Raw genomic sequence first — 12,247 nt, 5'->3', positions numbered from 1 at the left:
TTCTTATAATTTAATGTTTTACCTCTATGGAATTGTCTTTGAGGAAAATTAGCTTGTAATTTAAATTTACACCACTAGATGATGCTAAGCAATTGTGAAATCTTGTGTAGGCGCCGCTGCTAAGCCTCCTGGGAGATGTAATCGGAGCCATAATCAGAGGGAGGGCCGCACGCTTGGGCCCCGCGTATGTGCACCCAGAGAATTGGGTTAGGGCAAGCCCAGTGTGGCCGCCCGCTCACTTTGTCGCACTTATGAGCACGCAGGCGCATGCAGGTGCTTCCCCCCCCCACCCCCCCACCCCCCGTGGCAGAGCCGCACCCCTGCCCAAGGCCAGGGGCAGCCACGGGTCCCAGCCTCCGGGAACCCCAACCCCTCCCGGCCCTGGCCATGCCCCTAGGGCTCTGTGCAGCTGGGGGTGGGGGGGCTTCTGGCCTGCAGCCGCCTAGTGTGTGCCCTGTAGTAGCGGCTCTCCCCGGCTCCGCCCTGTGCACCATGTGTAGAGAGGGCAGGGCCTCTGCTGCCATTTTGGCCACATGTACTTTACACAAGGACGCTTCACAACGTAAAAGACCATCACTCATCCAACATAATACACACATAGATACACATAAACAAAACATATAACCACAGGGAACTATAGCCTGTCCACGGCCCATTTCTGTCCTCATGGTTTCCCCGCAGCCCTGTAACCTGAGCCATCATATCAGGGGAAAAGCTGCCTCCAATTACCAGAGTCAAAGAGCTTCATAACTTGGCCCCGAGGCTCTAAACCCAGCCCTTTGGCTGCGTCTCCCAGCAACACCTGCCGTGACCCGGCACTTTGGCCAACCAAAACCCAGCATTAGCTGTGCATCCAGGCATGAATTTGCTGTCACCCGCCGAACAATCCAGCACCAAATTAGAGAGATCAGTTATCACAGATGGGGCTGTCTCAATTTTCATTCATACAAGTGCCTATCCTATTTTCTCCCAGGATTTCTTATCTATCCTACTCATGCCCTCTAGCCAAGGGCAGAAAGCTTCAACCAGTTCTGACAGTTCTCTCAATGTATATAATTTCACCCTTACCCCTTTAGTCTCAAGCAGCCTACCCACGTTCCGGGAAGCCGTCTTAGAAATATCCGCACCCATGCTTCTTCTACCACCGATAAATCCCCCTAGGTCCCTTAAGGTATCGGGCAAATACCTTTGTTCCTGCCTAGAATTCCCGTAGCTTTACATGGATTCCTGGTCAGCGCTAACCAAATCTTACCGTGGAAACGACTACAATCATTTGGATCCTTTCTTCCTTAATTAACCAGAGCTCTGCATCCGGTAGTGGGGTCCCTCAATTAATTTCTCCCGCGTCCAAGCCGCAGGTTGGACACCATATGTGGCGGTCTGGCCAGCAGAACCCATACTTCATGGGTGGTCTCGGACTGGAGATTATTGAGAACCTGTTGAGATAAGTGGGTGGGAGAGACAGAGAGAGACGACACCAAGAAAACTTTATCAGGGTGTGTTTTACTTTGGGTGCAGAGTGTTTTTATAGTAAGGCAAAACCGAAACCAACAATAATCAAACTCTTAACATAAACATTAGACTGGAGGAAGGGACTTCAAAGGCAATTCTGACAGAGTTGAGCTAGTTGTCAGCAGTCTTTGATCTCCGGCAGTCAGGGATTCGCTCCAATGGTGGGCAGCCGCAGTCCCGGCCCCGTGGCACTGTTTCGCTTTCGAAACTGTCCGGGCTGAGGGGAGGTATTCCACAATTATGTAGCTCTGAACGTCCTGGAACTTACTTACTATGTAGCCCAGGCTGACCCTGAACTCAGAGTCCCATTTGCCTCTGTCTTCTGAGTACTGGGGTTTTAGACATGTGCTACTATACCCAGGTCTACATTAATCTTTAAAATTTATTTTAGATAAAATACTGGCTTTAATTTATAACTTAAACCTAGAAAGTTTATCTTAAAATATAGGAGGCTATCCTGACACCAAGCCTAAAAACCTGAGTTCAGTGTGCAAGCCACATGTATAAGTAGAGAACCAATTCCTGCAAGTTGTCCTCAGATCTCTACATGAGCATACATTCCCCACTCCATTCACACATACACGCACACAAATAGTAATAATAAAAGAGTACTAGACTAACTGTTAAGAATGTTTAATTGATGATATAATAAAATATGCAAGTGATTTGTCATAACAACCAGGGTAGTGACATGAGATATACAAATAGAAGCTTGTGATCAGAAAGAAATGTATAGAGGGACTTCTTGGATTGTTGACAAGTTCTTGATCTGGGTAATAAAGAATTTTTATAATTGCTTATGTTTATTTAATACATATATTTTCTGTGAATATGGCTTTTCTCTGCCTTTTAAATAAAGGTTATATCCTAGATAATCTTGACTGCCAGACTGGTAGTTCCCATGATTAAAGCATACCTCTGAGTGTGTTTGTGAGGGTCTCCAGGATTAACTGAAGGGCTAGAGACTGTCCTTACTGTGTCCAGCAACTTCCCAGCCTCCTACCCCTTTCACAGTGTGAGCTCCTGAAACATGAGCCTAAGCATAACCTGGTCTTTACTTAATGTACTGCAGGCTATTTAATATGTACATGTGATATACACAGGCATATGCATTCAAATACGTGATAAAGATAGACCTTGTGTGTTGGTAAACGTGCTAGGATGTCTGCTCTGCCAAAACATCTGGCTTGTCCTAACTAAGGCACTGTGAGGTTTCTAAATTGGTGATTACAGCCACACTGTGAGAAGAAAGATCTGTAAGCCCCTCCTTTGCATATTTTCCCATTCTAAATGCCTTAAATCTCGCTCTTCAGGGCGAAACCTCTCTTTCCTCTCATTCCTTGGTTCTAGAAATGAAATGTTACCCTGGCCTTCCAGGATTATGGCAGAGAGTTACTGTGGTCTCCTTACAGAATGTCTGCATAGTAGTGTTTTTATTTACTGCTTGTTTTCTCATCCACGTAAATCCTGTTGAATAACTGCAGGGCTCTGAGTGATAGGCCTTTGAAAACTTGTTTCTGTATTACTTATTTGCATCCTGTCTATAATTTGTTTTCTTTCCCTTTATAAGAAGAGTAAGTGTAACTTTGTATCTGTGGTTCAAGGCTTTAGAATTTCTAAGACTTTTTTATCAGAGCTTTCAGTTCCAGTCTCTGCATATCTCTAACCCTAGAGTACTGTGTGTAACCAAGGAAACGTCCTACTTAGCTTTGGCCCAATATAGGTACATTTCTTAAAAGTATTTTGTGTATTTAGAGATATTCAAAGGAAAATTAATAACCTTGTGATAAATTAAAGTTAAAATTCACCATGCTAGTTACCTAAAATTATAAACATCAAGCATATGTATATTTTAAACTCTTTATTCCACATACCAAAACCTGCCATTGCTATATGTGACTCATATGCAGCATATGGGATCCAATGACCAAAGTAAAATCCAACCAGAACAATAAAATTACATTCTTTGACAGGAGGAGATATGGCTACATATAGAAAGTCCTAACAAATACAGTGGTATAGTAACAGACTAAGATATTGGGACTATAAAACAATAGACTTAGTGTTGGGATGAAGTTACCATGCAATCAGGTTTTTTTAAAAATGAAACTATTATATTTTTTCTGAAATATCATAGTTTATCAGTTAACCTTGGAAGATTTAATTTTTTTTCTTTTCAACTGTATTATGAAGATTTTAAAGACATACTGGGAGATAGAATTTATTATAAGGAATCACCATGTACTCTTGATCCAAAGATGGTTTACATTAATGAATACTTGAAGCTCTTTTTAAAAACAAAACTTACAAATTTATAAACCACACTAGAAAAATTGCGTCTATACATACACCAGTCGAAGTCTACATACTTGTGCAGGTTCAGATTTTCCAATAGTACCATAGTTTATGATAGTTTTTTATTCCAACCTCATAGTAGATATATTTCAACTTTACAAATATGTATGTATTATAGACATATATGTGTATAATATACTATTGCCTTTTAGCATAATCATAATATCTAAAGATATAGTGATATTGGGTGTTGTCAGAGCTAAGAAAGACCTGGGGGCTTTTGGGGTGATATAGGACACTTTAAGAGGATAAATAATTTCAAATAGAAAAATGAAGTTTTTGTATAATTAGTCTGGACCATCAAATACTTCATCTTGAAACTCAAGTGTTCAAAGGTGGGTGGATGTTGTTTGGTTTTTGGGGTTTTTGTTGTTGTTGTTGTTGTTGTTTGCTGCTCTTGGTGGTGGTGCTGGTAGTAGTAGGTGTTTTGTTTTCTGTTTTATCTAAGTTGTACATTAACTGATCTTAAAATACACTAGTTAAAATTCTTCATGACAGGTCACTGTACCAGAGGCCCTGTGTCATCAAAACTTGTGATTTTTATCCTCATTGTTCTTTATTCAGATGCTATTAAGCTGCAGCTGGTTGAAGCAGGTTTGGTAGAGTGTCTCCTGGAGATCGTTCAACAGAAGGTGGATAGTAACAAAGAGGATGACGTTGCTGAGCTTAAAACTGCTTCCGACCTCATGGTTTTATTACTGCTTGGAGGTGAGTCTTTTTTTGTTTTTTGTTTTTTGTTTTGAGACAGAGTTTCTCTGTATAGCCCTGGTTGTCCTGGAACTCACTCTGTAGACCAGACTGGCCACAAACTCAGAAATCCGCCTGCCTCTGCCTCCCAAGTGCTGGGATTAAAGGCGTTCGTTCACCACCACCACCACCTGGCACTTGGAGGTGAGTCTTAACTCCTGCCAATGAAAGGGCGTGGTCAGCAGAGTTTTTGGACCTATTGTGACTTTCATGAACACAGCACTAGACCTTTTCTTACTTTTCTGTCATCTTCACTGTTGCTGGGATGGTCTTGGAAGCTTGTACACACATGAAAAGAACAAGAAATGGCAAACTGGAGGAAGAGTTAGGTCGTCCTCACTGTCTTCGGTGTCTGAAGACCTGCCATAGGGAGCAGAACAGAAGGCTGGCACCTGGAAGCTCGAGCTACACAGTTCACAGACTTCAGTGTCTAATTGCCACTAACAACTCATTACAAGATTTCTAGTTTCCTCATTAGATATCCGCTTAGGAACGTGGGTTTGTCACCCCTAATCATAGTTCCTCATTTAACAGTTGGGTTCGTTTCCCTCCAGATGAGTCCATGCAGAAACTCTTTGAAGGAGGAAAAGGCAGTGTGTTCCAAAGGGTGCTCTCTTGGATCCCGTCGAATAACCACCAGTTGCAGCTTGCTGGGGCACTAGCGATTGCAAATTTCGCCAGGAATGGTATGTATGCACATTAGGTCATTCCTTGTGAACCAAGTGTTCTGCTCTTTTTAAGTTTCTGCTTTGTCCATCATGTATATCAAAAGTGTTCCGTTCAGCAATGTTTGTGTGTCATTTCCTCCATCTTTTAGAAGTCTGTACTGACTTACTAATCTATACCATAGTTTGTATAGCCGTCTGAATTACGAAGTTTGAAGATTGATAATCATGGGACGGTCTCGAATACTTTGCAAGTTTAGTGACCTGGAGCATAGCCATCTGACGGGCAGGTGATCCTTTCCCAGTTACAGTGTCTTGGCTGTAATAATCTGAGTATTCATTTTTGGGTTATTGGGTTATATATCCTTATATCTGTGTTTACATGTCAGTAATCCTGTGGGTGTACAGTATTTAGTCTAACAATATTTCAAAGGCACTGAGCCTTATGAAATCTAATATTCTTGATAACTAATCTAAGTACTTTTATTATGTCTAGAAAATATGGACTTTTTTAATTTCAGTTTGACCACAGTGTGAACTGTTCATACGTACCACAGGTTGAGCGTCCCTTAATCCAGTGTGCTTGAGACCTACACGTATTTTCTCAGGTTTTGGAATACTGATATAGGCACTAGACAATGTCTTGGTCAGAAGACCGTACCCAAATGTGAAATTATCTGTTTCCTATACTGTCTGTGCATGTATCCTGAGAATCATTTAGATATTTTTAGGGCATCCTCATTGTGGCTGGTTGATCGCATGAACTCAGTTACAGAGTTTCAGCCCACAGAGTCATGTCAATACCCAAATATTTCAGACTTTAAGGCTTTGCTTGAGGAATGTTCGGTCTCACAGATGATCACGGCTGCCTTATTTTGTCCTCCCTTCTCTTTAGAAGAACTGTTTAGTAAAGGCCTTCAGACTGGCAGAGTAGTAGGCTTCTGACGTGGCTCAGTGGAGCGTGTAAAAGGTTTAGTGCTCTAGGGTATTTATACACGTTTTTTTAATAACAGAGGAAACTTTCCTTTGTTTTGTGTAGATGGAAATTGTATTCACATGGTAGACAATGGGATTGTAGAAAAACTCATGGATTTGCTGGACAGACACGTGGAAGACGGGAATGTGACGGTGCAGCATGCCGCACTAAGTGCCCTCAGGAATCTAGCCATTCCAGGTAAGCAGCAGCTGCTGTGGCTAGGGGACCTCCCTAGCAGAGTCACCTGGGGGAGGGTGTTAGTGGCCAATCTTAGTGAGTTCCAGAATGCTGCTCAAAGCAGGGTGGAGCTAGGAAGTCTTTAAATTACTCATCTTATTCCTAGCTAAGAAATGGAGACCATATATTAAGTATGTTTTCTGCAACAATACAAACTGATCTCAGATAACCAAAAGAACTGACCAAGTTTATGAGCTCTTTGCTTTTCTTGATATTTCATGCTAAGCGTTCTTAGGTATCTTCAGGTAAAGTAAGACATGACATACATGAACAGAGTCCCCTAAAGAACCATTATTTAAGGTCGTGGGCTCTTTTTGGATTTGTTTCATCCCATAAGCCAATACATGGTTTTTGAAAAGAGCCTTGACCTTTGGGTCAACCTTTGAGCCATGGAGAAAAATCACGTAGACAATTGTTGTTTATTTAATTCTTTTACTCTCTGTCTAAAATTGAATTTCTGACAAGTCAGTGTGGTGACATGAAACTCCGATTGATATGGCCCTGATTTGTATAGTGTATTGACAGTATCTAATAACGTCTGTCACATTTGTATTAGTATAGCCGAGTCAAATACGGAAATAAAGAAAAACACTAAAGTCAGTGAATGAGTATTTTGTAAAATGTAAACATTTTCATATTTATTTTATGCAATTTGTAACTAAATGCTTTAAAATTGTGTTTTAAAAAAAAAAAACTAGTATGATTTATGTCTACTGTATTCCTGTAAACAAGATACTTACATACACACAAGCTCATGTTTTATTTGTGGCCCCCCACACACACACCTTGGTCAAGGGAGTTGAGACAAACTGTACCCTGGGTTAGTCTCTGCTTTGTTATATAGATTATAAGAACCTTGAATTTCTGATTCTCTCGCCTCAACATCTCTTGCTGCTGGCACACACCAGCATGCCCAACAGCCCCACTCTTAACATTTCTAAATAGAAAGTTCCAAAATGGGGCCTTGAAGCCAGTAAGTACTGGATATGTGTTGAGTGGATGTTATTGAGAATGTTAGCACCATTTTAACCATAACCTCTTTCTCTTTCTAGTTGTAAATAAAGCAAAGATGTTATCAGCTGGGGTCACGGAGACGGTCTTGAAATTCCTTAAATCTGAGATGCCCCCAGTTCAGTTCAAACTCCTGGGAACGCTAAGAATGTTAATAGATGCACAAGGTAAAAAATAACAGTTTCCAAGTCACATTCCTGGTACCATGTTCTTACTTATGTGTCCGTAGCTTTAAAGGGAGTTGATTTTCTAGTGGTCACAATTGTGGACTTGTAAAAGGAAAGTCTGAAAGAGATTGATTTTAGACTTAATTTTCATGCTAAATGATTTGGGTCATTTATTTAAGTATTACTAATGATACTATTATTAATACCTAAGTCCTGTGTATGCTGATTTGTTACCAGTCCCTAAGCATGCTCACCTTGTCTGGAAAACAGTGTTTTAGTACAGTGATGGTCAGAACTTTACAGCTTTATCTTGAATTTTCTATTTGAAGACACAATAATAAAAACTACTTCTAGGAGTGACCTGGCTTTTTGTTTGTTGTTTTTATGGTTTTTTCAAATTCTTAATCCTCCTCTGTCCTGGTTGTCGAGTCCTTTTGAAAACCATTTGCTAGTCTGCCGGAGCGTCAACAGAGTGCTAGGCTCAAACCACAATGTGAAGGTTCATGTTCATGCATCTGTGTGAAAGCCTGTAATGTTATCAAATAAGCCAGATAGCCCATCCGGCAAGGACCACTTGCAGTAATTGCTTTTATAAAATTGCTGCACTCTTTTTTTAGACCTGTAACTTTTCTCCCTGCACCTGCATTCCCGTCAGCCAATTGCCTGTCAGTGATGTGCTCTGTTTTTGGCTTTCCTTGTTTCCTATAGCAGAAGCTGCTGAGCAACTGGGAAAGAATGCTAAATTGGTGGAGCGTTTGGTTGAGTGGTGTGAAGCCAAAGATCATGCTGGTGTGATGGGCGAGTCAAACAGACTGCTCTCTGCCCTCATACGACACAGTAAATCAAAAGTAAGTCCCAGAGGATGTCATACACTGACAAGCATCAGAGCGGTCATTGTGGAGGCCAGCACTGTAGATCCTGCTCCTTATGCTTACGTAGTCATGGATTTTCTATAAGTATGCTAGTCTCCAATGCCAGCAGGGAATAAGGTTGAGGTTTTTATTTAATGCTGTTACAGCATACTAAGGTAAGGTTTTGGCGGTAGGAGCTGGGAGAAAGTGAAGAAGGACTTTTCCAGGTAGGGACATGCGTATTCTTACACCCAGATGTCATTAAAGGGCAGGGCTTTAATGGAGAACAGCAACTATAGATCTGTTGGAGAGAGTGAACAGGGGGTATTATTGAAATTAAGATGCATTATATGCCAGGTAAAGTATATGGGTTAGATTCTACAGAAAAGTAGGTCTGCCACGCCCTTCCCTCCAATATTACTGGGAATTGAGTCAGATTTGAATATTCTAGGAGGTACTCCTACCACTGAGCTGTGTCCCTAACCGTTGTGCATTTTTTCTTTTTAGACAGTGTTTCATGGACAGAGGGAAGGCAGTGGAATCGGCAGGGCCCTATCTGTATTAGCGATACTGGAGGACGCACTCTTTACATAGTCTTAGTTTAGTGCTTGGTACCAGATAGGGCCATGCCAGTCCGTGACAAAGCACAGACAGCAGATAGTCAGACACAGGGTCTTAGGCAGGCCTAATTACAGAAATAGTGTGTCCCCTTTTGTTGTTTTCTGGTCAACAACATACATTCAGGCAGTTCTACTAAACCCCCTGTAATCTCCAGTAACTGACTGAGTTATCCAAGAGTTTGTTTTTTAAGTTGCATCTCCAAACTATATTCTGACCTCATTTTGAAAAAGGCTTTAGAATCAGATTTTGAAATAATTAAACAATGAATACATCCCTACAGAGTTTTCTCAATTGTTAAGTCATTTCTCTCTTTGTTTTGTTTTTTTTTAGAACTGTTGCTTTTTTGTCAATTGGCAACATTATTACTGGTCGGGGAGTGAAGGGTTACAAAGTTTCATTGAGAGCTTTTTACTGTTCTTGTTGAGGGTATGATCCTGGGAGAGTGCGGGCCTTAAAATGAGCTGGACTAAAGTCTCATGAAGTAGCCACCTTTATTTAGAACATCAGAGTCACCCAAACCAAGTTTACAATCCCAGGGATAAACCAGAAGAGGCAGAAACATGTTTTTCTGTAGAGGCATGTGAATTATAATAGCTGAAATAAACTCACTCCTGACCTCTCCACTTGGGAGGAGCACAACACCACATTCTGTGTTTAGAAGAAACTAGAGTTACAAGACCAGCGTGGTTCCTTGGGGTTTTCTCACAAGCACTCAGAACTCTCACATAACTCCATTTCTGAACTGTGTTCTAATGAAGAGCAACTGGTTTTCCAAAGCCTCGTGCTTCTTCAAACCCTTCACAGTTTGAGGTGCTTAGTGGTGCTTTTGGTTATTAACCAACCAAAAGAAAGCAAAAATGTAGCCATCTTTAATTCTTCTGTTGGTTAGAAATTGATCTAAAGTCAAAAAAGATATGTTAAAGATCCCAGCCAGCCAGGCATAGTGGTAATCCACTGTACGCCATGGACTTGGGAGGCTGAGGCAGAAGGACCACAATTCAAGACCAGCCTGGGCTACTTGAAATTAAACAAACCCACACCAAATTATTACATATACAAAAAAAAAAAAAAAAAAAAAAAAAAAAAAAAAAAAAAAAAAACAGAAAAGAGTGAAAGGCCTAAGACAATGCCCTGCAGTTCTGAATACCAGGTTTTGGGCTAGTTACACAGTGACAGCTGCTACCCTATAAACCTGGGACTTGGGACTTGGCAGGTGTTTAATAATACATTATGAGTAAGAGAGTGCTGGTTTGAATCCATGCAATACCAATTAATAGCTGTGTGAGCTTGTATGTTCCAAACCTATAAATTATTAATTGTTCAGAGTTTTGAAGGCTACAATGTGGTAATTTTATATACTTACATTGGATAATATATCGGGGCAGTTAACATTTCCTTTAAACATTTTTAAATATTTTATTAACATAATCACATATATTTATGGCGTAGTAGATAGAATTTTAGTGTGTATAAAGTAGGTACTAGGTAGTTGGCATAATTTGTATATATATATTTTTTTAATCATTTGTGTCTAAAGCATTTGGGCTCCTCACTGGTAGTTATTCATTAAACATACACAGTAATTGTAAACTGCAGATGTGTACCCTCACTACCCGTGCCATGCCGTAGAATAAAGGAACTATTATTTCTACCTGCATTGGGTTGCCCAGCGACTCGACTTTTCCTGTAAGCTCCCTGAGGGTCTCCCTACTTTTGTTGCCTGTATTTGTCACTGTTTCACACTCTGGCATGAAGATCTCCTGGGTGTCTGAGGGATTTCACTCCGTGAACCCTCAGTTCATCCTTTTTGGTAAATGGCCACGTTCGTACAGCTGATTGTATTGTGTGTGTGCCTAGGAATGGGGCACCCAAATTATCCGCTCTTCCCATTCTTAAGTTCTTGAGAAACCTCTACAGTGTTCTCCTTGGTAGCTGTACTTATTTTTAGTTCCACCAACGGTAAATGAGAATATAAATGAAAATTCTCTTTCCTTCTCTCCACATCCTTTGATATTCACTAGTGAGATGGCGTCTGTGGTATTGACATGAATTTCCTTCAGAGCTAATGAATTTCCTTTTTTTCTGTATATTTATTGGCTATTTGATCTTGAGAATTATCAGTTCATTTCATTTGACATTTTAATTGGGTAATTTGGAATGATTATTTTAAGATACTTCTATATTCTGAATATTAATCTTGGCTTACTGTAGAGAATCTTTGCCCGCTCTGCCATTGATCTGCTTTGCTGGGCACAAACGTTTCATTGGTTTTGCTTCTGTTTCTCAAGCTTTGGAATCTCATAAAGACCGAAGGCACCTGTTTCATGTCCCAGTGCTCTGGAATTTACTCTGTGTTTTGCTCTAGGATTTTCATAGTCTGGGTGCTATATTTAGGTCTTTGCCCCCTGCCCTCCTGTTTAAATTAATTTTCATGTGGAAAAAATTATGTGTATTACCTGTAAGTAGTTTTCCCAATACCATTTGCTGAAGAGTCCTTTTCTCCAGTGTTCATTTTTGATGCCTTTGTCAATGATTAGTTGTCTGTAAATGCAGAGATTTGTTTCTGGGTATTGTGTTGTGTTCTGTTTGTCTTTATGCCATTATCATGAAATTTGAGTTTTTATACCTTTAAAGTGTGCATTGGGAAGGTCGGGGTAATGTGATACACTTCAGGTCTGTTTGTTTGTTTTTTGTTTGTTTTGTTTTGTTTTTTGTTTTTAGAGACAGGGTTTCTCTGTGTAGCCCTGGCTGTCCTGGAACTCACTCTGTAGACCAGGCTGGCCTCAAACTCAGAAACCTGCCAGCTTCTGCCTCCCAAATGCTGGGGTTAAAGGTGTGTGCCACCACTGCCCGGCGCACTTCAGCTTTATTTAAAGATTGCTCTTCCAGGTCTTCTTTTGCTTCCGAATGGATTTTATTTGTTGGATTGATTGTGTAACTGTGTGGAGAGATCACAGTCTGCGACCAAAGGCTCCACATTCTAACAGAGCTTCCTTTCTTGCCCTGGTTCCCCGTGTTGCAGGTGTGTGGAGGTTGCCAGCTGTGGCTCACAGCCGTGGGTTGGTGTTGGCTTTAGTCTCCTTGCAGACAGAACTTAAAGAGCCG

General features: G+C 40.8%; 1 protein-coding gene and 1 long non-coding RNA gene across 8 annotated transcripts in view; one reads left to right on the top strand and one right to left on the bottom strand.

Moving 5' to 3' along the window:
• Rap1gds1 (Rap1 GTPase-GDP dissociation stimulator 1) overlaps window positions 1-12,247 on the top strand; it is a 161,949-nt gene that overhangs the window by 115,646 nt on the left and 34,056 nt on the right. For 4 of the 6 annotated variants that reach the window (XR_004119855.1, XR_004119854.1, XM_031375658.1 and 1 more), the window contains 5 exons: window positions 4,432-4,575; window positions 5,169-5,300; window positions 6,319-6,453; window positions 7,545-7,670; window positions 8,379-8,518. Coding sequence is in view for 4 of the 6 variants with exons in the window: in XM_031375658.1 (XP_031231518.1) it covers window positions 4,432-4,575; window positions 5,169-5,300; window positions 6,319-6,453; window positions 7,545-7,670; window positions 8,379-8,518 (677 nt within the window). In the remaining 2 variants the exon portion in view is untranslated. The remainder of the gene's footprint in view (window positions 1-4,431; window positions 4,576-5,168; window positions 5,301-6,318; window positions 6,454-7,544; window positions 7,671-8,378; window positions 8,519-12,247) is intronic. The other 2 variants (XM_031375659.1, XM_031375657.1) reach the window with 1 other exon arrangement.
• The window catches only part of LOC116093853, a 37,499-nt gene that overhangs the window by 22,575 nt on the left and 2,677 nt on the right, over window positions 1-12,247 (bottom strand). For both annotated transcript variants that reach the window (XR_004119856.1, XR_004119857.1), the window contains exon 3: window positions 1,253-1,436. This is a non-coding gene — a long non-coding RNA (uncharacterized LOC116093853). The remainder of the gene's footprint in view (window positions 1-1,252; window positions 1,437-12,247) is intronic.

The sequence above is a fragment of the Mastomys coucha genome, unplaced genomic scaffold, assembly GCF_008632895.1.
Source record: "Mastomys coucha isolate ucsf_1 unplaced genomic scaffold, UCSF_Mcou_1 pScaffold16, whole genome shotgun sequence".
NCBI lineage: Eukaryota > Metazoa > Chordata > Mammalia > Rodentia > Muridae > Mastomys > Mastomys coucha.
The sequence above is the reverse complement of the archived record's forward strand: the minus strand, read 5'-3'. Positions and strand labels throughout refer to the sequence as shown.